Source organism: Ranitomeya variabilis, chromosome 4 (genome assembly GCF_051348905.1).
Source record: "Ranitomeya variabilis isolate aRanVar5 chromosome 4, aRanVar5.hap1, whole genome shotgun sequence".
Taxonomy (NCBI): Eukaryota; Metazoa; Chordata; class Amphibia; order Anura; family Dendrobatidae; genus Ranitomeya; species Ranitomeya variabilis.
The window spans coordinates 26,429,052-26,456,984 of NC_135235.1; the positions used below are offsets into that span (position 1 = coordinate 26,429,052).

The following is a 27,933-nucleotide window of genomic DNA, read 5'->3' on the forward strand; positions in this document are numbered from 1 at the left end:
TTACCAGGCGACGCAGCTGACATCTTGTTATTCTCAGTCTATTCCTGGACAAACCCTTTAAAATTTTTGCAGCCGGAGGCTTTCACTATCCCCAAAATTTTAACATCGTGTACAAGGTTTTTATTTTTGATTTGATCCAATACAGTACCTCCTTTTGTCTCTCCTGTGTTGGAAGGAGAGCAGGTTGTTACTCTGTACAAACCAAATATCTGATTATGTTTTTCTCAAAGAACTCTCCTCTCCCGACATACAGAACTCAAAGAATCTCTCTTAATAGTGTTTTGTGTTTTATTATACGACAACGCGTTCTGTATTAAAAAGGATGGAGGTAGGGTGTCTGTCCTGGATGACACCCCTCCGGGCCCCCTTGGGCAGCGCGAGGGGATTAGAGCAAATAAAATTAAAAGACAAAAGAAAAAAAAACAAAGTATTTCCTTCTGAAACCAGGATACAATTTGTCCTGTGCACAGGGTGAGTTTCTGGCCTTTGGGGTATTTGGTACAACCCTGAACACCCCACCTGGATGGACGGGGTGGACCCCATTTTATCAAGCAGCAGCACCATAAGATCTGCCCTCGGGCTAGTGCGGTCACAGTGACGCCTTGCGGGATCAGGATTCCTGTGGCCTTCCCCTTTGTTAATTGTTCCTGGGGTGGGGGTTCAGCTCTGCTGAGTCGTCTCCCTGGATGTCGATTTGGTGAACAGGTCCGGTTGCTGTTCCCCGGGTCGTCTGCTCTTAGGTGGGAATGTATGGGGTGGGCGGACGCTTTGTCCTCCTGACCAGAGGAGGGGGGATTGTTATTGCTGAGCCATCTGCTGTAAGAGAGATTTGAGAAATATTAAAAAATTCCACCAAATATTTAAAGAGTACTACCCAAAATTACTAAAGAAAAAAAGTGCAGATTTACTCACACGTACCTGCTGGGGTTGAGGTTCGCCGCTCCTGCTCGCCAGTCGACTCAAAATGTTGCGCTCTGACATTTGTAACCGGACGGCCACAGGAGGGATTCGGGCAATGGTGGCTGGAAGTCGGGTGACGTCGGCTTTCATATCGCTCAATAATTCTTCCAACTGTTTAAGTACTGAGGCGGATAGAAGAGAATATACAGGAGGTGTCAGGAGAAGAATGGATGAAGCGCTCGTCATGGGGCATTGCACTGCGTGTGCAGACGGCTCCTACCTTTGTGTAACACAGCGTTGGCCGGCTTGTTCCCTGCCATAGACTCTTTAGATAAGTGCTGGTGACTTTCGGCCAAACACTCCACCTCTGCAAATCGAGTATTCAGAGCCATAGACGGGTGCGAGGGGTCTTCAGACATGTTCAGGTAAGCGGCTCGTCTCAGTTGCTCTTCTATGACAAGCGCCTGCTCTAGAAGCTGTATGGAAAAATGGAAGATAATCAATAATGCGCACGATTATATTCTACAAGACCGCACCACCCCATCCATGAGCCGGGTCTGGTATCGTACTGCACTATGTCAGACATCAGTTACCCAGTATGCTGTCCCCATATAGAAAGGCTCAAAATAATAATAAATAATAATAATAATTTTATTTATATAGCGCCAACATATTCCGCAGCGCTTTACAACTTATAGAGGGGACTTATACAGACAATAGACATTACAGCATAACAGAAATCACAGTTCAAAACAGATACCAGGAGGAATGAGGGCCCTGCTCGCAAGCTTACAATCTATGAGGAAAAGGGGAGACACGAGAGGTGGATGGTAACAATTGCTTTAGTTATTTGGACCAGCCATAGTGTAAGGCTCGGGTGTTCATGTAAAGCTGCATGAACCAGTTAACTGCCTAAGTATGTAACAGTACAGACACAGAGGCTATTAACTGCATAAAGTGTATGAGAACATGATGGAGGAACGTGATTATGTTGTTGTTTTTTTATTAATAGGCCACACAGGGATAATTAGGTTAATGCGTTGAGGCGGTAGGCCAATCTGAACAAATGAGTTTTTAGGGCACGCTTAAAACTGTGGGGATTGGGGATTAATTGTATTAACCTAGGTAGTGCATTCCAAAGAATCGGCGCCGCACGTGTAAAGTCTTGGAGACGGGAGTGGGAGGTTCTGATTATTGAGGATGCTAACCTGAGGTCATTAGCAGAGCGGAGGGCACGGGTAGGTTGGTAGACTGAGACCAGAGAGGAGATGTAGGGTGGTGCTGAGCCATGGAGTGCTTTGTGGATGAGGGTAGTAGTTTTGTACTGGATTCTGGATTGGATGGGTAGCCAGTGTAATGACTGGCACAAGGTAGAGGCATCGGTGTAACGGTTGGCGAGGAATATGATCCTGGCAGCAGCATTCAGGACAGATTGGAGCGGGGAGAGTCTGGTAAAAGGTAGGCCAATTAGTAGAGAGTTACAATAGTCCAGACGAGAATGAATAAGTGAGACAGTAAGAGTTTTTGCAGAGTCGAAAGTAAGAAAAGGGCGAATTCTGGAAATGTTTTTGAGATGCAGATAAGAAGAGCGAGCCAGTGATCGGATGTGGGGGGGTGAATGAAAGCTCGGAATCAAGGATGACTCCAAGGCAGCGGGCATGTTGCTTTGGAGTAATGGTGGAACCGCACACAGAGATGGCAATGTCGGGCAAAGGTAGGTTTGTAGAGGGAGAGAACACGAGGAGTTCAGTTTTTGACAGGTTCAGTTTCAGATAGAGGGAGGACATGATGTTAGAGACAGCGGTAAGACAATCACTGGTGTTTTCTAAAAAGGTCGGCGTGATAACAGGAGAAGAGGTATATAATTGGGTGTCGTCAGCATAGAGATGGTACTGGAAACCAAATCTACTGATTGTTTGTCCAATAGGGGCAGTATACAAAGAGAAGAGGAGGGGGCCTAGGACTGATCCTTGAGGAACCCCAACAGTAAGGGGAAGGTGAGAGGAGGAGGAACCAGCAAAACAAACAGTGAAGGATCGGCCAGAGAGATAGGAGGAGAACCAAGAGAGAACGGTGTCCTTGAGGCCGATGGAGCGGAGCATAGTGAGGAGGAGCTGATGATCCACAGTGTCGAATGCTGCGGAGAGATCCAAGAGAATTAGCATGGAATAGTGACCATTAGATTTAGCTGTTAGTAGGTCATTAGAGACTTTAGTGAGGGCAGTTTCAGTAGAGTGTAAAGAGCGGAAACCAGATTGAAGAGGGTCGAGAAGAGAATTATCTGAGAGATAGCGGGTAAGACGGGAGTGGACCAGGCGTTCCAAGAGTTTAGAGATGAAGGGAAGATTAGAGACAGGTCTATAATTAGCGGCACAATTTTGATCGAGGGAGGGCTTTTTAAGTAGTGGATGTATGATGGCATGCTTAAATGAGGAGGGAAAAATACCGGAAGTGAGGGAAAGGTTGAATATTTTTGTTAGGTGAGAGGTGACAGCCGGGGAAAGGGACTGGAGGAGATGCGACGGAATGGGGTCGCTGGTGCAAGTGGTCGGGCGAGAAGATGCAAGGAGCCTGCTTACTTCTTCTTCTGTAACTGGTTCAAAGTCAGAGAGTGAACTAGATGCAGTGGGGGAGGGAGGACAGTGCATGGTATGAAGAGATTGGGAGATGATTCACTGTCGAATGTGGTCAATTTTTTCTTTGAAGTAATTGGCCAGATCGTCAGCGCGGAGATCTGTGGTTGGGGCCTGCTCTCTTGGGTTGAGTAGGGACCGGAAAGTGTCAAAGAGACGTTTAGGGTTATTGGACAGCGAGGTGATGAGGGTGTTGAAATAGGTTTGTTTGGAGAGGTGAAGGGCAGAGTTGTATGTTTTTAACATGAACTTATAATGGATGAAATCTTCGGGCAGATTAGATTTTCTCCACAGACGTTCGGCGCACCTGGAGCACCGCTGCAGGAAACGTGTTTGCAGCGTGTGCCACGGTTGTCGCCGTCTGTGCCGAGTTGTTCTATGTATAGGAGGTGCAGCTTCATCCAGGGCACTTTGCAGGGTTTCATTGTAATGCTTCAGAGCAGAATTAGGACAAGAGATGGATGAGATTGGGGCCAATGAAGACTGCAAGTTCTTCATAAGTTTCTGGGTGTTAATGGCCTGTATGTTTCTATAAGTGTGGAAAGTGGGGGTGACCTGAGCGGGATGGCAGTTCTTGATAGAGAATGAAAGAAGGTTGTGGTCAGAGAGCGGGAGAGGGGAGTTTGTGAAATCATCCAGTGAGCAAAGCCGGGAGAAGACCAAATCAAGGGAGTTTCCATCATCATGTGTTGGAGAGTTAGTATGCTGCGAGAGGCCGAAAGAGGAGGTTAGAGATAAAAGGTGAGAGGCAGATGGGGAGAGGGGAGAAGCAATTGGGATATTGAAATCACCCATGATGAGGGTGGGGGTGTCATAAGAGAGAAAGTGTGGAAGCCAGGTGGCAAAATGATCCAGGAACTGGTGAGAGGGGCCGGGAGGACGATACACCACCGCCACTCGCATGGAGAAGGGGACGTAGAGTCTGACAGCATGGACCTCAAAGGAAGGGAATACAAATGAGGGTACTTGGGGGATAACTTGGAAGGTACATTTGGGTGAAAGGAGCAGACCAACGCCTCCACCTGCTCTGTTGTCTGATCTAATCTAACTTGGCCTGTGTATAATGTCCTCAGAGACCTCCGTAAAGGCAATGGTGCTGCACTAGTACCTTAAACCGTCTTGCCAGAAACTTGTTTTTGATCTCCAGGAAGTTTCCTCTGTTCACTTCACCCTTGAACGGTTCATTGAGGATGGCGTACCGCACGTCGTTCTGAATATCTTGCCAGCGGGCATAGCCATGGCTGAAAGAAGACGCTAAGGAAAGTGTCTGATACAAGAATATTACATACAACACAAACCTATCCTGCGAGGCTGGTGTGGTGGGGCCCAAACTAGTCGGTCCACAAACTAATCCAACCCATGTAAATGCAGCCGTATTATTCTAAGTTTGCTCTCAACCAAAGGATACTTTATGATGCCAGACAGCAGCCAGTAGTCATGCCGCCGGTGCCAGATCTCATATGTTTTCTTCGTAACGGTTGCTGCTCGCTCTTCATTCTGCCACAATGAGTGTAGTTCTGGGGGAAGAGACAAGAGAAAGATTGATTTCCAGGTGGAATACACTGACAGTTTAGGGCATTGTTCACATTGGTGTCATGGCTTTCCATTTAAAGGAGCCATGATTGAAATTTGCCTAACGAGTATCAGCTCAGCCTTTCCCCTGACATACCATTATATCGCACTGCCCCCCTCTCCCTGTGAAGGCCCATTTCCCACCCACCACACTCTTTGTACCTAGGAAACCCCCCACTCTCTTCTGTACCTGTGAAGCCCCCCATCTGCCATCCTATCTCTGCACCTGTACAGCCTCCATAACATCCCCTCTCTGGGAACCTGTGACGGCCTAATCTCCCCCTCTCTCTGTACCTGCGATGCCCTCATTTGCCCCATCTCTGGGTACCTGCGGCGCCCCCATCTACCCCCCTCTGGATACCTGTGAAGCCCACCCATCTGCCCCTCTCTCTGTACCTGTAAAGCCCACCCATCTGCCCCTATCTCTGTACTTGTGAAGCCCCCCTCTCTCTGCCCCTGTGATGCCTCCGTAATATCCCCCTCTCTGGGTACCTGTGAAGCCCCCATCTGCAATGTTAAACATGAATCTCTGCTTGGTGGCCGCAGCCTTTTTCTTGATCTCCTCTGTGGTGTCTTTGGGCGTCTCTCCGTTCTGTAATGTGACCGGCTGGACGTCGTCTATAAAGGAAGAAGATAAAAGTAGTATGAGACAATCGTCCCCATACTCGGCCACCAGCTAAGAGGAGAAGTCGTGCTAACCCTTCTTATCATCCACAGTAATAACATCATCATTGGCTTTCTCAGGCTCTGGCTTCGGCTCTGGCTTTGGCTCTGACTTCGGTTCTAGCTTCAGCTCAGGCTTCGGCTCAGGCTTCAACTCAGGCTTCGGCCCAGTCACCTCCATGGGCTCAGCGGCAGGCGGCTTCTCCTGTTTCTCAGGCTCTTCTGCCTTTACCTCCATAGGGGTGGTCTCTGGCTGAGTGCGGGGCTCTGCCGCAGGCTGTGAGCTCTGGAGAATAAGATCAACAGAAATTTACAATTAAAAAAGTAACCAGTTTATGATGTTTTCAATAATCTCATAATGCAGCCGCCGGCTGATGCTCACCTCATTGTTCTCTTCAGGTGGTTTGGATTCTGGTTGTGCATTTTCCTCTTTTACAGGCGCCTCTTCGCTTTTTACACCTTCTTCTGCAGAGAGAAATAGATTAACACAAGTCATCCCCCATAAAAAAAACCCCTAACAAATGTTTAGCTGTCCTGTCGAGCCTTTAAGGGAGTGCGCCTTTCTGTGTGCAGCCCTCCTAAACAGACAGGGTTAATGTACGTCCAGCCATTGGTCTCCATATCATAGAAATGACATAAGGAGCTTGGTTACATGGCCAGACAACAGGAATGTTGTGTTATCTCTAAGGTCGGTCAGGTTTATGTTACCCATTGTCCAGTGCTGACCGCTACCACATCACCACGTGATCAATGAACTCGCGTCTGCATATATGTGCCCAGACCTGTGCACCACGGGCGGGTATCGTACACATAACATGACAGTGACATGCAGACTCGAGCGACGCTGGACATCTCCTCCTCCTCCCCCCCCCCATCTTTTGAGGTAGATGCCAAGATAGAAAGGACACCCCACTCATCGTACCGTTTGCTACAGCTGGGGCTGGGGTATTGGGCTGTGTATCCCCCGGCGTGGATGGGGTGGGAGTTTTCGGAGATGGAGAATCTACTGGGGAGGTCTTCTTGTTCTCTTCTTGTTCAGCGAGCTCTGGCATACTCCAGCGTCCGTTCACGTGCTCAAACTCTTGAACCTGGTGGAGACAATGCACATTTGTAAACCCAAATTACACCAGTATTTGTAATCTGGCGTCAGGTTGTTGGTGTAGATCCCAACAGCCGATATTACTGTATAGCCTACAGGCGACCCCCTCTATGTCCCGTTCCATAATCTCACATTACAGAGCAGCATGAACAATCATACCTTCTTTCGAATGAGAGACATGACTCCGATTCTCGTTAGCACGTGCTGGCGAGAGAGCCCTTCTCTGGGGACTCCATCTGCAAAAGTTTCTGCTCCATCTGCACCCGGCTCACAGAGATGGCGCATAAACAAGGAGACGTATGCTCTAGAGAATGAAGGGGAGGACAATGTGAGAAGACCAGCACAAACAACACTGCCAGAACAGATAGGGGAAATAAATGAAAAAACAAATAACAAAAACACAAATCTTACTTAAATTCTTTTTCAGATTTTCCACGCAGGTCTCTGACGAGCCATTGGGTGGTGAAGGCATCCTGCGGTGGCATGCCATAACGCATGATGGCATTCAGGAAAGCCTTGCGTTGACGGGCATTGAAACCCAACACCTGGGGAGACAAAAATAAAACACACTTTTACTGGTGCACTACAACACCAATAGCTTATCCACCCTGGTGTCCAACTGCATCTAACATGAAAAATTAAGCAACTTTGCAAATGTTCCGAATCAGAAATTGTTTTGTGTCCACAGCTCCTAGCAAGACTATCTGCAAGCAAACCCCGCAAGTAGGATCCTCCAGTCGTACGCCATCACCTTTTCCTTCAGGATAACCTTAGCAGTAGAAGGGGTGCAGACAAAATGGTAGTAGACTGCTAGAGAGGGTTTTAAGTCTGATATCAGACTAGTGGGGATCCAACTCCCAAAAGTGGCTAGACATACACCATGCACAGAGATGGAGCTGCATAGCTCTGTACACCGTGTAAAGGGCGCTCTCTAGTACGGCAGCTCAGATCACATTGCAGTAGAGGAGATCTGAAGCGTTTATCAAACGTGGCAAATGTCATTAAGAACATCCACACCAGTGCGATGACACCGCACACGTTACACGTCTTACCTCGATGTTGCCTCCAACACGAGCCAGCAGAGGTGGTAATGGTTTATCTTTATCATTCCTCAACCCTTTCCTGTTGGGTCGACGAGCAGCTGAAAAAATAAAAATAAAAAAAAAATGATGAAACATTAACATAAGTACTAGCAAAGACACTGAGGGTGAGGACATAACCATAGAAAAATCACAGCGTCTCACCTTCTGACCGCTCATCAAAGTCTTCATCTCCTTCCTCGGAAGCCACGGAATAATCAGACTGGTTATCCGACTGATCATCCTGCCAATCTGAAAGTGGGCAGAAGGAAAGGTTTAAGATAGAGAAAGCTACAAAAGCATCACCTTGTATATCGGGACACGTGGAAGGGACTCACCTCTGTCCTCCTGGCTGCCGTCATTATAGTTGACCTGTTTCCGGATTCGTTTTCCTTTGCCCAGATTACGAGCCAAGTCTTCCTGCTGCTGCTCATAATGGTGTCTGAGGAGTTTCTCCCAGTAATCTGGATCCACGCTCTCTTCCTGTTTGATAATTTCGCGAACAACTTCTTCTTCATCCTAGAAAAAGGAAACCCACAGACACTTGGATTAGCCCTAAACCTTCAAGCAATTACAGCTGCAGAAATACAGGCACATGGTTTATTTCTACTAGTAGAACGAGCATTAAATCCATGTTCACATCTGTGTTGTAAGCATTGCTACATGCAGCACTACTTTTCCTGTAAACCACGCCACACCCCCCCAAAAAAACACAAACCGCCTGCACTGGAACCAGACAGCCCCACTTATAAGCTAATGGAGCCCATAGGGCATCACTGGTGTTAGATCTGCGATGGCCTCAGCATTATAACCCAAGAGTGCACACCCCTCCTAAATTATCCAAATTGTGAAAAGTAAGTGGCACAATCTATGCCGGGTTCACTCACTCCCATCTCTTCTTCGCGAACCACATATTGCGCCACTTTAAAGGAGCTCAGATACTCGTTCATTCCTTGAATCTCTGTGTCTTCAATCTCATCTTGGTTCCTGTCCAGCAATCGGGCTATGGCTTTATCATCGTAGTGAATGACGCTGATGTCGTCACCTTCCTTGTTTTCTCCTGTGGTGATAAACCATAAGAGTCATGCAGCAATGGCATGAGAAGTAGTACATTACCAATTTCTGCCAATTCTGAAAGACCCTCTACCTTCTGTTGCTTCATCTTTGAAAAGTTCTTCTGTTCCAAACTTCAGGATGTCATCCAGTTCCTGCTTGGACATTGAACCCGTCTTGGAGCCAAGACCTGGCCTCACCACCAAATGGGTAAGCATCATCTTTTTCTTTGCTACCTGAGTTATCCTTTCCTCCACAGAAGCTCTAGTTACAAATCTATAAATCATCACCTTCTTATTCTGTCCAATACGATGGGCTCTGCTGAAAGCCTATTGGGCAAGGGGAAAAAAAATAAATAACCACTATCAGAAAGTGCACAAGAATGCAAGACCAAGGCAAACGACACTTTCCCTGCACTTACCTGAATATCATTGTGAGGGTTCCAGTCTGAATCGTAAATGACGACGGTGTCGGCTGTGGCAAGATTAATTCCCAAACCTCCAGCTCGAGTTGACAGAAGGAAACAGAACTGCTGAGCACCCGGCGCTGGAACACAAGAAGGGAAAAGTGTTAACTCGATACAACAATCTCCTGGATCTGAAGGGTAAAACTGAAAATATTAGTATCAGCTTGAATACCAAAAATGGTGAACCAGGGCTGAGATATTGAAGGACATATCCCGTAGTGATAGCTGTGGGCAACTTTTACAACTTCGTTTGTTTCATCTAATTTTGACTTTGCCATTTATTTCTAATTAAAATACTTTGCCTTTTTAAGAATAATTACTAAAGAAGCGATAGAAAATAAAAGCCATTACTGAGCCTAGTGGCACTGCCCGATTTGATCGTACAAGCCGCTCAGAGCTGCTGAGCTGTTATTGGCTGCAGTCCTGTCGATGGACCTGGGGAGGGTGGATAAAGAAGTTTTATTTTATTTTTATTTTTATAAAAACTTAAAAGCTATGGGACAGGGGTTTTCTAGAAAAAAAAAATGCTGCATGTGTAATTCTAAGACAACCCCCTTTAAGGCTGGGATAAAGGTTAATGTGCAAATAAATGAATTCTCCATTACACAAAATGTACCGTTAAAGCGATCTATGGCTTCTTGACGCATATTTCCAGTGATTCCTCCATCTATTCTCTCATACTTATAACCCTCATGTTCAAGGAAGTCTTCCAGCAAGTCCAACATCTTGGTCATCTGAAGCGAGAAAATAGGTCAGTACAGCTGCGATACTGGGCTCTCAACCAGCAGAAAAATTGACTATTAAAAGAATCATCAGCTGATAAGGGAATTTGAGTTACAACTTGCGGTGCATATTTGCAACATGTGAGAGAATCAGAGGCTCTTAAAAGACAAGTGAATAGAAGGATGGCCTTTGGAAGCAAAAAAGTAAAGCAGGATCTTGCTTATTTCTCAGTTTCATAAGTCAAACAAAAATCCAGAAGACTGATCTCTAACCTGGGAGAAAATAAGTACTCTGTGCCCGTCATCCTTTAGTTTTCTTAACATCTTCTGCATAAGTAGCAACTTTCCAGCTCCCTTGATCAGGGCGCTGCCATCATACATCCCATTGGGCATCTTGGGAGCCTCCTAAAGAACACACATAAGAAATGTATATTTAAATAAAAAAAAAAAAATGGAGAAAAAAAAAGTAATATTGCATATAAGTGTATATTAAGCTTGTGTCCTCTTTACCATGGCAGCCACTGGGAAGAGGTACGGATGGTTGCAGCATTTTTTCAGGTCCATCACTACGTTCAGTAAAGATACTTGATTACCGCCTCCTCGAGTATTAAGAGCCTCAAAATTTCTAGTAAGGATGAACTTGTAATATTTTCTGAAAAGAGAAGAGCGGATGAGTACAGAGAGTTGACCGGATGAAGAGAGAAAATAAGAGCGGGACATTGTCCATCACTCACTTCTGCATGGGGCTGAGCTCGACACGAACAATGAGCTCAGTCTTGGAAGGCATGTTCTTAAAGACATCAGCCTTCAATCTTCTCAACATGTGAGGTCCCAACATGTCATGTAGCTTCTTGATTTGATCTTCCTTCGCAATATCTGCAAATTCTTCCAGGAAACCTTCCAGGTTACTGCACGGAAGGGACACATTTATATGAAAAGCAGAAACGTAAACCTTTTACATAGAATACAGGTGCAAATATAAGAAAATTTATTACAGTCCAATATGTAATAGGACTACGTACTTAAACCGCTCTGGTGTTAGGAAGTTCAGTAAATGGAACAATTCTTCAAGGTTGTTCTGTAATGGGGTTCCTGTCAGGAGCAGCTTGTGCTGAAGGCTGTATCCATTAAGAACCCTGAAAAACTAAAAAAAAAAAAAAAAAAAAAAAAAAAAAAAGATATATAAATATATATTAATATACTAGCCATTGCAAAAGTGTACAGCTCAACACCTAGTGAGGGTCAGGGAAAGTTTTCCTACCTTGGACTGATTATTTTTCAGACGATGAGCTTCATCTACTACCAAGCAGGCCCAATCAATGGAGCCCAGAACAGCATTGTCAATGGTGATCAGCTCATATGACGTTAGCAAAACGTGGAACTTCACAGACGCCTCTTTCTATATCAGGAGGTAATAAAGTAACATGGGATAAGATGAATAATCACAAAATGAAAACAGTTTAAATCCCCCTAAAAAAAAAAAAAACAAACAAACAAACAAAAAAAAACAACACAGAAACCAACCTTCATGCGCGATGCCTTCTTGCCGCCCCGTATTGCATTGTTCTCGAACGAGAACTCGTTTTCTCGGATAACGGCGCGGCTGTCCTTATCTCCTACATATGTGACTACGTACATATCAGGTGCCCACATTTCAAACTCTCGCTCCCAGTTAATGATGGTGGAAAGTGGAGCACTGACCAAAAACGGACCTTTTGAGTGACCCTAAAAAAGATAATACAACCATAAAAGATAATACAACCATATGATAAATGCCAGCTATTTCCAAGATCTTACTAAAAGATTATATAACATGTCTTTCTGAATTTTCAGATACTCACCTCCTTATACAGAGAGTACAGGAAAACTGCTGTCTGGACAGTCTTTCCCAGGCCCATTTCATCTGCTAAGATGGTGTCTGTGCCTTGTGCCCATGAAAAACGCAACCAATTCAGACCTTCCAACTGGTAGGGGTGAAGGGTACCTCCAGTAGTATCCAAGTAATCAGGCTGGCGGTCATATTTTACTGTAGGCTGAGAGACACAAGGCTGTAAGAATCATTGCAGAAAACACTACGCATCTCCAGAAAGCGGATACAAAACATTAGGCAACTTACATCGACCACTGGAGTGTCGGGTGGTCTCTCAAGTTTTTTAAGTCTGATTTTCTTCAATTTTTTCCCAAGGCGGCCATCATCGCCACACATCAGCTCCCTGTACACATTACATAAAAAGTTTTAGCTGTGCTAAAAGTTATAAAAGAGGTTGTGTCAGGCCACACAGATGTCAACTAGCCAGAACGGACAGCTCTGCAGTAATTTACAATCCCCTTGCTGTTAGTTCGGCACATGTCCGCTTACCTGTGATTCCAGTACGCTTGCTTGTACGTGTCATAATCTTGAACATCTGAATCTTCCAATTCCCAGGAGGCCTGGTCATACGCAAGGTCTCTCCACTTGATCAAATAATGGATGTTCTGCTTCTTGTCCACACTGAGAGGAGAGTAGAAGGGATTTGGTTAACACTAATTAAATTTGCAGAAAAGCGATAATCGATAACAATTGCCAAGACACCAGTCTTAATGGCCTCCCCACACATTAGACTAAGGCTGACAAACAAAACCACAGATATCAGCCGACATGCTAATGTGTATCGGTGCTTCCTGAATCTTCCCCAAAACGTGTGCAAAACCCAGAACAGTATGAGGACATCCAATAAGACGGCAAACGTTTTATCAGCATCACCTGCTCTCCCGAAGATTACAGCACTTTCCTCTACACATGAACCCTTCTATGTGGCATCCCCGCCTAGCTTACCTGTGATTCAGGATTCTGTGAATCATCATCCATTCTGGTTTGATACCATAACGATAAAATTTCTCCTCCATTTCTAAATATTTGGGATCTTTGTTTTTCCTTTTGCGGCTTTTTTCTTCTTCGTCTACACCATACTCGCCGGGGGGAGGTTCGTCCATGTCATTCTTTCTCTGGTAGTTCCTAAACATCACCTGGCAGTGCATATCCAGCTGTTCCAAAAAAAATAAATAAATAAATAACAAATGAAGGTGAACTATGACGTCTTTGCAGCATATGATAACCTTTGCATAAATTCACGTACCTGCAGTTCTGACACCCAGGAACAGTGCAGGTAAGACATGCCTTGCCACTTGACGAAAAACTCCCGCTCCGCACGTCCTTCCAGAGGTTTGGGTGGAGGAACGCTGGTATCCGCGTTGGCTGATTTCAGCACTGATGTGGGAGGCGGTGGCTGCCCCCATTTCCATATCAATATTTTTTGGATTTTACCTTTCAGCTGAGGACACTACAGAGGGGAAGGAAATTAATTTTTTTTTTAAATATAAAATATATATATATATATATATATATATATATATATATATATATATATATATATATATATATATATATATATATATATATATATATATATATATTAGTGAGAGGTAGATAGATAGAGATACACACCCTACATCACCTCCCTTGTCTCAGTCTGCCACCCTACCCGTGCCCTCCATTCTGCCAATGACCAAAGATTAACATTCTCAATAATCTGAACCTCCCACTCCCATCTCCAAGACTTCTAGCGAGCTGCGCCAATTCTCTAGAATGCACTACCCAGAACAATTCAATTCCCAGTTTTAAGAATGGTCTTAAAACTTATTTTTTCCAGACTGGCCTACCGCTTCAACATATTTATCTAACAATCCCTTACCCAATTCACCTGTCCTCACTAGTGATGAGCGAGTGTTCTCGTTGCTCGAGATTTCCCCGAGCACGCTCAGGTGTCCTCCAAGTATTTGTAAGTGCTCGGAGATTTAGTTTTCATCACCGCAGCTGAATAATTTACAGCTACTAGCCAGCTTGATTACATGTGGGAATTCCCTAGCAACCCCCAAATGTACTTATGCTGGCTAACGGCTGTAAATCATTCAGCTGCCAAGAAGAAAACTAAATCTCCGAGCACTAAAAAATACCCGGACACCTGAGCGTGCTCGGGGAAAGCACGAGCAACGAGTACACTCGCTCATCACTAGTCCTCACACCTTTTATGCATTTAATAGCCCTGTGTCTGCACTGTACACATACTGGTTGGTTACCAGTTCATGCAGCATTACGTGAACACCCCATTACATTGATGGTTGGACCGTACAATACAAACAATTGTTACCATCCACCTTTTGTGTCTCCCCTATTTCCTCACAGATTGTAAGTTTGTGAGCAGGGCCCTCATTCCTCTTTTATCCGATGTGATTGTTATGCTGTAATGTCTTTTACTGTCTGTACAAGTCCCCTCTAAAACGTAAAGCGCTGAGGAATACATTGGCGCTATAGAAATAAAATTACTATTATTACAAGAAAGCCGCAAACACTGTGCAGAAGACAAGCAGACTAAGGACATGGCTTACTGCGACCATGTCCTGTGCTCCGATAAGACCAAGATAAAAACTTATTTGGCTCAGATGGTGTCAAGTGTGTGGCGGCAACTGGGTGAGAAGTACAAAGACAAGCGAGTCCTGCCTACAGTCAAGCACAGGGAACATCTCCAAGACCACCACTGCCTTGCTAAAGAAACTGAGTGTAAAGGTGCTGGACTGGTCAAGCATGTCTTCAGACCTAAACCCTATTGAGCATCTGTGGGGCATCCTCAAACAGAAGATGGAGGAACGAAAGGTCTCCAACATCCACCAGCTCCACAACATAATCATGGAGAAGTGAAGAGGATTCCAGTGGCGACCTGTGAAGCTCTAGCAACCTCCATGTCCTAGAGCAGTGTTCCCCAAGTCCAGTCCTCAAGAGCCACCAACAGGTCATGTTTTCAGGATTTCCTTGGTATTGCTCAGGTGATAATTGCATCACCTGGACAGGCAAGCATTCAATGACCTGTGCAATACTAAGGAAATCCTCAAAACATGACCTGTTGGTGGCTCTTGATGACTGGAGTTGGGGAACACTGTCTTAGAGTTAAGGCAGAAAATAAGGGTGGCAAAATATTCACACTTTGGGCACAATCTGGCTATTTTCACTTAGTGGTGTACTCACTTTTGTTGCCAGTGGTTTAGACATTAATAGCGGTTTGTTGCATACCAAAAGTTATACAAGTACAAGCCTTACACTGACTACATTACATAGTTTCAGTGTCATATCTTCAGTATTGTCCCGAGAAAATGATCGGCAATTAGCAAGATAACCCCTATAAAAGGAGTGGTTCTGCAGGGGGTGACCACAGACCATTTCTCTGTTTTCATTCTTTTTGGTAGGTACAGTAGCATGAGGCGGTGTCTATAACCCACAGAAGTTGCAGCTCATCCAGGCTGGCACATCAATGTGAGCTGTTAGTCAACAATGTCCAGATCATAAAGCAGATACCAGGTGACAGGCCAGTACATCAGGAGACGTGGAGGGGGCCATAGGAGGGCAACAACCCAGCAGCAGGACCGCCATCTCTTTCTTTGTCTAAGGAGGAACAGTGCCAGAGTCCTGCAAAATGACCTCCGACAGACCACTAACATCCATGTGTCTGCTCAAACTGTCAGAAAGACTCCATGAGGGTGGTATGAGGGGCCGGACGTCCACATTTGGCATTGTGCTTAAAGCCCAACACTGTGCAGGGTGACTGGCATTTGCCATAGAACACCAAGATTGGCAGATTCGACATTGGCACCCTGTGCTCTTTGCGGATGAGAGCAGGTTCACATTGAGCACATGTGACAAACTTGAGTGTGAAAGCTCTGTAGAGAACGTTACCTGCAAAATCCTCCAGCATAACCAGTTTGGCAGTGGGTGACTAATGGTGTAGGGAGGCATTTCTTTAGGAGGGCCATACATCCCTCCTTGTGCTAGCAAGAGGTATCCTGCCATTAAGTATACTGATAGGGATTCTAGATTGTGAGCCCCAATGGGGACAGTGACAATAATATTTGTAAAGCGCAGTGGAATTAATGACGCTATATAAATGAGTAAAATAAAATAGGTAACCGGATGAGACCCTCAGACCCATTGTGAGACCATATACAGGTGCAGTGGGCCCTGGGTTTCTTCTGATGCATGTCAGCAGTTCCTGCATGATGAAGGCACTGATATCATGGACTGACCTGGCCGTACTCCAGGCCTGAATCCAATCGAGCACATCATGTCTCATTACATCCAGTACTGCCACGTTGCACCACAGACTACCCAGGAGTTGACTAATGTTTTAATCCACGTCTGTGAGGAGATCCCTCAGAAGAACATCCATTGCCTCATCAGGACCATGCATTTTGATTTTCCACTTTGATTTTGAGTACCTTTCCAAATCCAGACGTCCAAGGGATATTATTTTGATTTACATTGAGAATTTTTATGTTTTATTGGTCTCACCATATTCCACTAAGTAATGAATAAAGATTTGCAACAGGAATATTTCATTCAGTGATATCTAGGATGTGGTATTTTCGTGTTCCCTTATTTTTTTGAGCAGTGTGTATACACACACACAAAAACCTGTCCAATTGGATCACACAAAGTGAATTTATGTACTTACTGTGCATCTAGGGCACAACCACTCTCCATTAGGTATCTCTGGTAGCGGTGGATTTAGACAGTGAATGTGGTAGGAAGAAGGGCAGGCATCACAACACAGGAGCTCTCCTCCATCCTTACAAACACGGCAAAACTCCATGTGGTGATCTTCTTCCTCCGGGTCACCCACAGTCTCATCTAAATCATCATCAATCTCCGAATTGTCTTCTTTAGCTTCCCATTGTACTCCTTCCTTCTCCTGTAATATAAAGATCAATTGAAAACAGCAGTGACGAAGACCCCAAACATGGCATTGTACATGCAGCGTCACTTACGCAGTGAGGACAGCTCCATTTGCCCTCAGGTGCTTTGTCCATGTCTGGATCCAAGCAAACCATGTGGTAAGCGCGTGGGCACGTGTCGCATAAGATTATCTCTCCTCCTTGTTGGCAAACCTCACAGTAGTCCTGGTGGTCTGTCTCGTAGCCATCAATGACACCTGTTGTGCCATCGTCTGCCAAGATTAGAACTCATCATTCAAAAAAAATAAAATAATTGTACCTATATAATACAGGCACCAAAGTCTGTACAATTTATATTTACCTTTCTTTTTCTTCTTTACCACTTTAATTTTCTTACGGCTTCGGCTGCTCTTGCTGGTCGACCCATCAGATACAGACATGCTATTCATGCTGCCTTCGTCATAATCTGAGTCCACATCAAGGTCCTCCTCCTCACTCTGGAGAGAAATGTAAGACGGAGGAATGAAGTCAAAACTGAATAGAACCATTAAAAAAAAAAAAAAAAAAAAAAAAGCCCACAAACTCCTAAATCCTAGTTTATATATTACTCACAGAAGAGCGCTTGCGTTTGGAGCCAAAACCCCCCAGCTTGATCTTCAGAGGAGCCACTTTCTTGGCTTTGTTTTTTTTATTTTCTGGTGGACGGACAATCTTTGGTTTCTTTCTTGCATTGGGTCCTTAAAAGTAAAGAAAAGAGAACTGTAGAGTTTTCTCAAATCCAAGTGAACTGTTAAAGTCTGGAGTTAAAGGAATTGTCTCGACACAACCAGTTTAATACAACAACCACTGCAGACCCCCACCTTCTCCCTGGAAAAAGCTTATTTTGTCAAAGAAGTAGTGCAGTTAGATTTTTTTCTGCACCGGCCGATACATCGAAATAAAATGTGTGGCCATTTAAATGAACGAACGAAGAATAAATGGGTCTGACAGAACTTCTCCTTAAATATATGGAAATCTAAGCAGAGGATAAACCCCCTAGGAGGTCATAGGTCTTCATATGGTATAAGGGTTGCAGAAACTTAACAGTCCCTTTAATTCTGCCTCCACGTTCTTGCATTCCAGTTCCAACAACAACAAGTATTCACCTTTTCCTTCCTTGGTCTTTGCTTTGCGCAGTGGAACCTCAACAGGTGGTGGTGGTGCAACAGGCTCTGTGGAAGCGACCATGCTTTCCACCACGGCTACGGCAGCGGCGGCAGCAGCAGCGACAGATGCTCCGGAACTTCCCTTCAATGGATTGTTGGTACTGAACTCTCTCCACTTTGCTCCGAGGACCATCATCATCTTAGAGACAGCAATTTTGGGATTCTTGGCAGCAATAAGTGGCCTAAACGGAAGGAAACAAAATGGAATCACCAAAAGGACAAACGTTAAAAGGATCCCCGCCTTTGGCATCAAATTAAGAAAGTACCATGGTCCTGTGTCCCCCAATGAGGCGACAGAGTAAGTACAAACCTGACGAACTGACTGAAAGCTTTATAATTGGTAAGTGTTCTGTAATCATCCTCTGTGAACACGTGATCGATGTCCTCCATGCCCCAGTCTTCCAGAAGCTGACCCGAAGACTTGGGTTCCTAGTAACAAACAAATATAAATCTTAAAACGCAAGCCACTCGCAGCAAGCGGGACTACAATAATTATTGCAAAAAAAATTAACCACAGGTCTGTTTCCTTTATGAAGGCAATTCAGCAGCAGGACCTGCAGTAATCAGACGAGCGCAGAAAAAGTGGGGCGGCCATGTTTGTGAATTTAGAAGGGTGCAAATCTCTCTAGAGGAATTTACAGTGTGGACCGAGGATGTCCCAAATGACATTGTATTCTTCAATGTTGGGAGAAGAGGACTTATTGTGAGACGACCTAAGGGTACGTAGTAATCCTGCCTTGCGTGGACACTAGGGCTTGGTACTTAATGTGGTGCGTCCCTGGGGTAAACATCTCCAGAGTCGCACCTTCGAATCATCGTCATCATCGTCTTCCTCTTCGCGCTTCGGCTTGGCTTTCTTTTCTTTCTTCTGCGTCAGCTTTTTCTTCTTTTTCTTCCCGGGAGTGTAATCGCTGCCTTCGCTGTCGGATCGAACGATGCCTCCGTCGTCCTCTCCAAAGTCATTGCCTTCACCAGAGCTGTCATCTAGTTCCTGGAATAATAGTAATAAAAAAAGAAGTCAGGAAACGTCTCTAAAGCATCTGCCTGGATACTGGGCACTCACAGAGCTGGACTTGGCATCCCATACCCACGGCCTGCCCACGCACTTTTGCTTAAGATTAGGGAGAAATCTGCTCTGTCTTGCTGTTTTTTGCTCACCTCCTTCTTCTGTCTCTTCCCTTTAGGAGTTTTGGTCTCCCGTGGCTTTTTAGGTTTCTTCTTCTTCTTGACTTTGGGAGTTTCCACCTCGGATAGGTCTTCATCCAGGTCATCATCGTCTGTAAGGGAATAATGCAGTGTTTAACAGATTAGACATTTTTTTATATAAGTTTGCCATGGGGAGGGTTTTAGGACATTGAGACAGAGCGATCCAGTAATCACATAGCTGAAATTGTCTGGATAATCAAAGGATCACCTCAATGTAAGAGAAGGGGGAGGGGGAGTGGGTGAACAAGATGAGGTGGGGGTGGGGCACGACGACATTATGAAGTAGCATTATGCACAGAATATATCCCGGCGTTGGCAGAGAACCCGATCTGCAGCTTGTGCTGTAATTGGACACGCAGGACGCTGGTTGGGGGCATTTCCTTGCAGCTCCGCAGCCATTTTGTTCATGTGATTTACTAGCTTGGGCTGCGTCGACCTGGCAGGAATCACCAGTGCGGATGGCAGAGCTGCACTATGCAATTTTTTTTTTTTTTGCAGGGCACAAAGAAAATCCCTGCTGTGTACGGCGGGAGCGGCGACCATATGCAATGGTATACGTGCACCACAGATACAGATCGCAGGACAAATATGGGTTACTTCTCGTAGAGAGATTAGGAAGATTAATCCTGCCACATCCTGACGTCGTCTCAACCTGCAGACATCACTGCTCAAGGCCACACACAGCGCGGTGGGCACAAGCCCCTCCGATCCACGACAACGGTCAGCGATCACATTATCCACCACAAATCGCTCAAGGTACAATTTATACTGAAAGATCACGGTGAAGGAGTTTTCCTAGGGACGCTCGTCATACAGCATCGTGCAGTGTGAACAGGCCGCTGGTCGCTCCATGATTGACGAAAACGCTTGTTCGCCGGGTGAAATTTTTTATCCTTGTTTATAAATCATCGTTCTTGCTGGCAGAGTCTTCTGCTACCGAGAATAACTGCGGCTTGTGCACACAATCATCTTTCACATATCCCTCAGCGCGGACCGCCTGTCTAAACAGACGCAAATATTTACTACAGAGACGTTTATTTACTCATTAGCAGAAATGTAGTAAGGCTATGTTCACACTTTGCGGTTTTTGCTGCGGATCCTCAGCGGTTTTGACGCTGCGGATCCGCAGCAGTTTTCCATGCAGGGTACAGTACAATGTTACCCTATGGAAAACAAAAACCGCTGTGCCCACATTGCGGAAAATCCCGGAAAAAAAACGCGCGGAATTGCTGCGGAAAAAAAGGAGCATGTCACTTCTTTCTGCGGATTCCGCAGCGGTTTTCAACATGCACCAATAGGAAAGTGCTGTTGAAAACCTGCAGAGGAATCTGCAGGAAAATCCGCAGTGAAAACCGCAGCGGTTTTGCACTGTGGTTTTTCCAAATCCGCTGCGGAAAAATCCGCACCAAAATCCGCAAAGTGTGAACAAGCCCTAATTGGACCCTTACATGTATCTTACACAAGCAAAGCAGTAGTTCGCCATTACTTACATGACCGGCCATCAAAACTAACAAATTATTCTCCAACGAGCATTCCATGAAGCCCCCATGTGGCACTATGGGGGGTGGGGAAAGACAACCAGCGCGATGTGGTGCCATTATGGTCAACAAACGTCAGAAGACGCCAAGTGTCCTCAGTAAAGCACCAGAGACAAAGAACAACAACTTTAGGTGCTATGCTAAATCATTCACTTGGGCAGGTCCATGATGCGACTAGATGTGAACCACCTTCATTCATGGAGGCCATAACCAGTCACACAAGAGGCCATGTAAGGGCAGGCACACTTCAGGGTCAGCATTGGGCAATGAAGACATGGGTGGTCCCAAAGCCATGACTGGCACCCACTACTATGGGGGACAGCAAGCCTGTAATACCCATGTAAACCTCTTCCCTCTGCCCCCCCACCCACCAACATACATGATCCAGCAGGAAAAGTGCCGAGCCACTGCACAACCCCTCTCGCAGATCATCCACGTTCCCAGTTGAGGGGGTGCCCCCATAAATATTAGATCCTCTAGGCTTCAGTCATGGTGGCCTTCATTTTATGGGATAATACTTTGATATTTTGGTGGAATTTCTGCAACAGAGGCATCAACCCAGATGTGAACAGCCCCTTAGTGGGGTGACAGCCGCTACACGTAGAGATGCAGTTACTGACCTACTCTGTGTATACCTGACTATACGGTCTTACACATGTACCTGCCTCAGCCTACAGCCCTGGAACCTCACAGCGGACACACAAGCACAAGTCACATTGCAGGAGCGACATATGGAGCGGCCGTCGTCACATGTGACAGCCCTAGGTCACCGATCAGTTGCTGGGTAGGAGAACAAAAGCCCGGGAAAGGCAGGAACTGTGGCTCACATGTGGGAGGGGGGCTGAGCGTGGCATGAGCGAGGAGGAGGAGGAGGAGGAGGCAGCACGGACAGATACCGGAGAGCAGCATGGGGACGAGGCGCAGCAGGGGACGAGGAGCAGCAGGGGACGAGGAGCAGCAGGGGACGAGGCGCTGATCCAGGCCTGTGGCCTAGGGTCCCTTATGGAGAGGAGAAGTAAAAAAGCACATGCAGAGGGGAGGTGGGGGCTTCCCGTGTCTGACAGCCCCCTCCCGCCCACGCTGCACATGCAGCTCTGCAGGGGGAGGGGTGGGGGGGGTGAGCTTTTGTTTCTTTAGGACAGGACAGTTAATGGCTGCTTTACTTTCTGACTTTGACAAGATGGCAGCACCCCAATCATCCAAGCTGTGCCTCCTAGTGGCCGGGGGGCTCAGGACGGCCAGCCATAGTCTCAGTGACACCACTACATCACCTGGCACTGCACGCATACGCCTCTGTCGGCCAGTAGAGAAAATATATTTTTATTACGCGCCCAAATGTATGAAGAATCTCGCGGTGTGACTGTACACAGGAAGACGCTACAGCTATAGGTTGATGGAATATTCCACAATGTAGGAGTCAAGCGGCCACCTCATGATTTGAACAGGGACAAACATTTAGGGTCTCGCTTACGGTCGTACCAATATCCATATCTTTTATTCAAAAGTCAGCATGTCAGTTTACCAGTCTGAAAGCGGCCCAAATACTGACATCACAGAGGCGCTCAGTACAGATAACATAGGAGGCATTAAAGTGAGATGAAGTGCACAACAAGCAAAGAAAGCCGAGCAGAAATCTGCCTGCGAGAATGGGGACGGCATAAAGGACCACACACTACTACTAAATGATGCCCCCGGTCTGGTCGCAGCCTCAGGAGAGACCCTCACTTGTATCAAGCCCTGATGTCTCATCTGTGCCGGAGAGACCTCCGCCTGGATGAGACCTCCGCCTGGATGAGACCTCCGCCTGGATGAGACCTCCGCCTGGATGAGACCTCCGCCTGGATGAGACCTCCGCCTGGATGAGACACGCAGGACGTGTATGGGAATATTGTATGCGACATCCAATGATACAAGATACCACAGAGGATGTTAATAGTGTGAACAGGACAACATATGACGAGGAGGAGCAGATGAGAAGTGGCCGGCCTGTGGGGTCTTAGGCTAGGTTCACATCGCGTTAGTGCCATCTGTTTAACGGAAGCAACAACGCTGATGCACAAAATCATTTTTTTCTGCGTTGGCACGCGTTAGCAATAGGGGCCTATGCACAGTGAACGCGTCAGTTCGCTGTGCGTTAGACCTAAATGTACCCGAAAACGCGGTAGACTGCATTCGAGGGTGCGTCACAAAGTAACCCATCATCGCCATCATGTCAATTTTGCATTATGATAATGGAAGTCTATGGGAGCGTTAACTGGTCCATTACATTGCTTTAGTGCCGCTATATAACAGATCCGTAAAACACAATGTGAACCTAGCCTTACGTATCTCTAGCTCTGCAGATGAGGACCACACAAGAACAGGTAACTATCCGGCTGATGGCAGGAGCACTCGCAGCATCGCTTGTATGCTCATTTTCTTTAGAGCGTATATGACGTACTCTCCACAAGCTAATAAAATGGAAACAGAGCCCAACCAGGAGGAACAAGGGTGTCCTCCCCAAAAAGGACGGTCACTTCTTTTCCATAGGAAATAAGACAGACACTTCACACCTTGTCAGTCAATACAACAATGGACACGTGAGCTGCCATACAATATTCAAAGCCATTGACCGCACTTGTGGCCATTCTTTACACCCCTCATATCCATTCACCGTCACCTGAGGGCAATAAGCTGATGCTGGCATGTCCGGTGGGCACTTGTCTCCTGAGCACAAAAGGATCAGCCATGTTGAAATGCAATAGCCCGATCCTTCTTCCACTTCCCCCACCGGCAGGGCAAAGCTAGCTGAACCTTATGCAAATTATCTTTAATTGTTCAGTCAATCACTGTATTGATTATCCAGTACTCCATCATAATATGGTGATGAGCGAACGTGCTCGGATAAGATGTCTTCCAAGCATGCTGGTGTGCTAACCGAGTGTATTCGGCGTGCTCGGAAAATATGTTTGAGTTCCCGCGCTGCTCGACAGCCACAACACATGCGGGGATTGCCTAACAAACGTCCTGTCAAACAGCCGCGGGGACGCGAACATATTTTTCAAGCACGCCGAATACACTCGGTTAGCACCCGAGCATGCTCATAACACCTTATCCGAGCACGTTCACTTATCACTGATAGTTAGTGCTCCTCACCAGTTTTATCTTTCTAAACTGGACGCCCCATCACATCTAGCAATAACCTCATGGGCATTTAAAGGGCTACTCCACAATGATCTGATATCACTGTCACGGAAGAAGTGAGCGAGATGAGCAGCCCTGGATACATCCGGATCAGATCTCTGAACACATTTACCTGCGGAAAACTTTCTGCACATTTCCTCTACAGCCACAAATTAAATCTCCAGTAACATACTAACATGCATAATCCTATAGGGTGCAGTCGTGAACAGAACATATCTAAGGGAGGACATAGGCCCTTTGCTACAAGCTGCGGTCCACCCTGGAGCCATGAATGATGTATAAGAAAACCAGACCAAGGCTGTGCTCAGGTGCTTTACAATTTATCTGCACCGTGCGAACGCAGCCTATGGAGGTGTGGATCAGGAATAATGCAGAATATATCCAATGTGTCACTTTCCAACAGTTTTTAACCAAATAAAATAGGATTTTCCAAGGTGATTGATGAATCAGCAACCAGATGGAAACCTGCGACGGATCCAGACTACCCCTCTACCATAAGTCACGTACAATCTACACATAATGCCGATGAGGCGACAACTAGGGAAACAAAATGACCCAAATGTCCATTTGTGAAAATCTTTGCTCAGTAATCAGCCGTATACTTATTTCTTTACTATGTTCTGGAGAAAAAAAAAAAACAGAAGCAACTCACTGACTGCTGTCAGCCAATGTGAACACTGAGAAGTAAACTTGTACAGGCTTAACATACAATCCTTCTCACAGGTGACAATGGTTTGTTGTAATGGTTTCCAGTCCAGACAAATCCTCCATGAACCAAAGCAGGGATCAAGCAGCTTGGCCAGCAGCAGCAGTCAGGGCATGCTGGGTGTTGTAGTTTCACATCAGCTGGAGTACCAACAGAACTAGCTTAAACACTAAAACTACCAGAACGTTAGAGAGATGTAATTCTGGTGTGTTTAAAGGAATTTGAGACTGGATAGAATTGTGAGAAACCTTTACAATTTTATCTACCTGTCAATTCTGATCTCATCTAGTAAGAAAAATAAATATATATAAAAAATAAATAAATAAAAAAAAAAAATCACATTTGAGTAACTGAAAAAAAAAAAAATTAAAAGGATTTGCAGGACTCTGCGGTCACACAGTTCTCCCGTGGCGCAGAGCCTGCGGTCACACAGTTCTCCCGTGGCGCAGAGCCTGCGGTCACACAGTTCTCCCGTGGCGCAGAGCCTGCGGTCACACAGTTCTCCCGTGGCGCAGAGCCGGCGGTCACACAGTTCTCCCGTGGCGCAGAGCCGGCGGTCACACAGTTCTCCCGTGGCGCAGAGCCGGCGGTCACACAGTTCTCCCGTGGCGCAGAGCCGGCGGTCACACAGTTCTCCCGTGGCGCAGAGCCGGCGGTCACACAGTTCTCCCGTGGCGCAGAGCCGGCGGTCACACAGTTCTCCCGTGGCGCAGAGCCGGCGGTCACACAGTTCTCCCGTGGCGCAGAGCCGGCGGTCACACAGTTCTCCCGTGGCGCAGAGCCGGCGGTCACACAGTTCTCCCGTGGCGCAGAGCCGGCGGTCACACAGTTCTCCCGTGGCGCAGAGCCGGCGGTCACGCAGAGCCGGGGGTCACGCAGAGCCGGGGTCACGCAGAGCCGGGGTCACGCAGAGCCGGGGTCACGCTTGCAAATTCAATGCGAGAAACTTGCGCATCAATTCCCGGCACTGCCACCGGCACTCAGGACCGGAGCGTGCGGCTGTACAGAAATCCATGCAGCCGCAAGCTATGGTCCCGAGTGACGGGAATTGATGCACGAGTTTCTCGCACTGAACTCACAAGTGTGACCCCGGGCTTAGGATGTATGTAAGATGCTCTCACTCACTGACATGACGCAGGGATCTTGGCGATATATTTAAGCACAGTACACTAGAAAGATGCTGAACCTTTTTTTTTCTTTTTACATTAAGGATCATCTCTTACCTTGATGGTGGCTATTCAGCATGACCTCAATTTCACAGTCACTACCTGGCGAGGAGGGTCCCATTCCAGAAGCCATATTGTTAACGGGGCCACGAGGCGGAAGTTAATATCCAAGGAATGTCGGGGCGGCCGCTTGCTGGCGCAGGAGAGGAGGCTGCAATGGGGGATTAGAGCAAAAAAACAAAATCAACGTTTATGTATATGAAAACAGATAACAGAGCAAAAAAGCATATAAGCCCATCATCCATCCTGACCAGTGGTCTCCAACCAAGACATGACGGGAGTCGTGGTTGTCCAGCTGTTGCAGAACTACAATTCCCATCATGCCTCGATAACCTTAGCCTAGCAGGGTATGATGGGAGATGTAGTATTGGGGGGGGGGGTCACAATCACTACTGCTGCGTCTCCTATCTCCACCATTGCCGGTGTCCTACAACCGCCAGGTGACCAGATACATAAATACTGTCCATCAGATGCAAAACCGAGCACACGACGTAAACGACCCGTCCGCCGCCGTCCGCCAGTCATCTATGTCTACGCTGAGCACTGCTACATCCAGGCGCAGGCTAAAGTTCAAAGCCGCTTTAACACTGCTGCCAGTGGCTAGCAGGCGAAATGCAGCTTCCGCTCCGGACGACGAGCCCTTTGTCAGGCCCGGCTGCTGGGGGTTGTAGTCCTCTGGTAAGAGCTGCATACTGGGGAGGGAGGAGGAAGAAGAAGGGAGGAGGAGCGGCCGGCAGGGGAGAAGAAGGTGCTGGGGTGATGATAATGACCCTAGGGTGAAAAGAAAGGAGGAGGGGGAGGAAGGGGTGCCGGCAAAACAATGACCACAATGCAACTACTACACCCCCCAGGAGGATCCGAAGGGCAGAGTGGGGTCTATACACAGAGGCTGGGCAGCTACACGGGCATACATGGGCTATAGCGCTCCTGTCTGGCGGTAACGCTGCGTGTGTACACGGACATGCCCGGTGTAGCCGCAGCTCCCTCTCCCGGGCGCCTCTGCTCCCTCTCCCCCGGTGTAGCCGCAGCTCCCTCTCCCCGGCTCCCTCTCCCCCGGGCGCCTCTGCTCCCTCTCCCCCGGGCGCCTCTGCTCCCTCTCCCCCGGGCGCCCCGGCTCCCTCTCCCCCGGGCGCCCCGGCTCCCTCTCCCCCGGGCGCCCCGGCTCCCTCTCCCCCGGGCGCCCCGGCTCCCTCTCCCCCGGGCGCCCCGGCTCCCTCTCCCCCGGGCGCCCCGGCTCCCTCTCCCCCGGGCGCCCCGGCTCCCTCTCCCCCGGGCGCCTCTGCTCCCTCTCCCCCGGGCGCCTCTGCTCCCTCTCCCCCGGGCGCCCCGGCTCCCTCTCCCCCGGGCGCCCCGGCTCCCTCTCCCCCGGGCGCCCCGGCTCCCTCTCCCCCGGGCGCCCCGGCTCCCTCTCCCCCGGGCGCCCCGGTTCCCTCTCCCCCGGGAGCCTCTGCTCCCTCTCCCGGCCGGGCGCCCCTGCTCTCCGCACACGCAGGACCCCGGGTCCCCGCACACAATAGGTGGTCGCAGGCCGGCGTCCTCGCAGCCCCCTCCGCTCTTCGCCCTCTCCCGGTCCCCGGCCTGCTCCCCGCCTCCCTCGCTCACCCGGGCCGGTACACGCACTGTCCAGACGCCTCCACGTTCCCTCCTGCTCGGTACACACTCCCGCTCCTCTCTCCTGTACACCGGCAGTGATGGTGGAGACCACACCCCTTCCCTCGTCCCGCCCCGTTACCATGACCACCAGCGTGTTGCCCTAGAGATGGGCCGGCCTGACATCCCATAATAAACCTGAGGGAGTCTGACATCCCATAATGCCCTCCTCCTCCACCACTGACCCCCCCTTTTTTTTCCACCAGCCATCCCATAATCATCATCATTACACACCAGCAAAAGTGTGACATCCCATAATAGTCCTAAAGCCTG

General features: G+C 47.4%; 1 protein-coding gene and 1 non-coding gene across 8 annotated transcripts; both read right to left on the reverse strand.

The window, feature by feature from the left end:
* Nucleotides 1-274: 274 nt before the first annotated feature.
* On the reverse strand, nt 275-27,765 carry CHD4 (chromodomain helicase DNA binding protein 4). Of its 7 annotated transcripts, none has more exons than XM_077258231.1 (39): nt 27,613-27,765; nt 26,008-26,161; nt 19,310-19,428; nt 18,957-19,142; nt 18,462-18,580; nt 18,092-18,333; nt 17,559-17,683; nt 17,308-17,443; nt 17,040-17,218; nt 16,727-16,963; nt 13,304-13,507; nt 13,003-13,211; nt 12,547-12,678; nt 12,304-12,400; nt 12,029-12,220; nt 11,712-11,912; nt 11,449-11,586; nt 11,210-11,331; nt 10,922-11,095; nt 10,698-10,839; nt 10,461-10,592; nt 10,082-10,199; nt 9,421-9,545; nt 9,094-9,328; nt 8,834-9,006; nt 8,285-8,465; nt 8,112-8,198; nt 7,920-8,008; nt 7,279-7,412; nt 7,027-7,171; nt 6,691-6,856; nt 6,151-6,233; nt 5,805-6,054; nt 5,598-5,723; nt 4,942-5,050; nt 4,642-4,774; nt 1,181-1,376; nt 919-1,082; nt 275-816 (listed from the first exon to the last, which is right to left on the reverse strand). In XM_077258231.1, the coding sequence occupies exons 2-39, from the start codon at nt 26,081-26,083 to the stop codon at nt 799-801; spliced, it is 5,694 nt and encodes a 1,897-aa protein (XP_077114346.1). In that variant the 5' UTR covers nt 26,084-26,161; nt 27,613-27,765; the 3' UTR covers nt 275-798. The 7 variants fall into 7 exon arrangements, with proteins under 7 accessions (XP_077114346.1, XP_077114347.1, XP_077114345.1 ...); XM_077258232.1 differs by having other exon boundaries at nt 913-1,082; nt 17,040-17,203; nt 27,613-27,749; XM_077258230.1 differs by having other exon boundaries at nt 913-1,082; nt 27,613-27,749.
* LOC143770869 (small Cajal body-specific RNA 11) lies at nt 6,297-6,432 on the reverse strand. Its single transcript, XR_013214777.1, has one exon.
* Nucleotides 27,766-27,933: the final 168 nt, after the last annotated feature.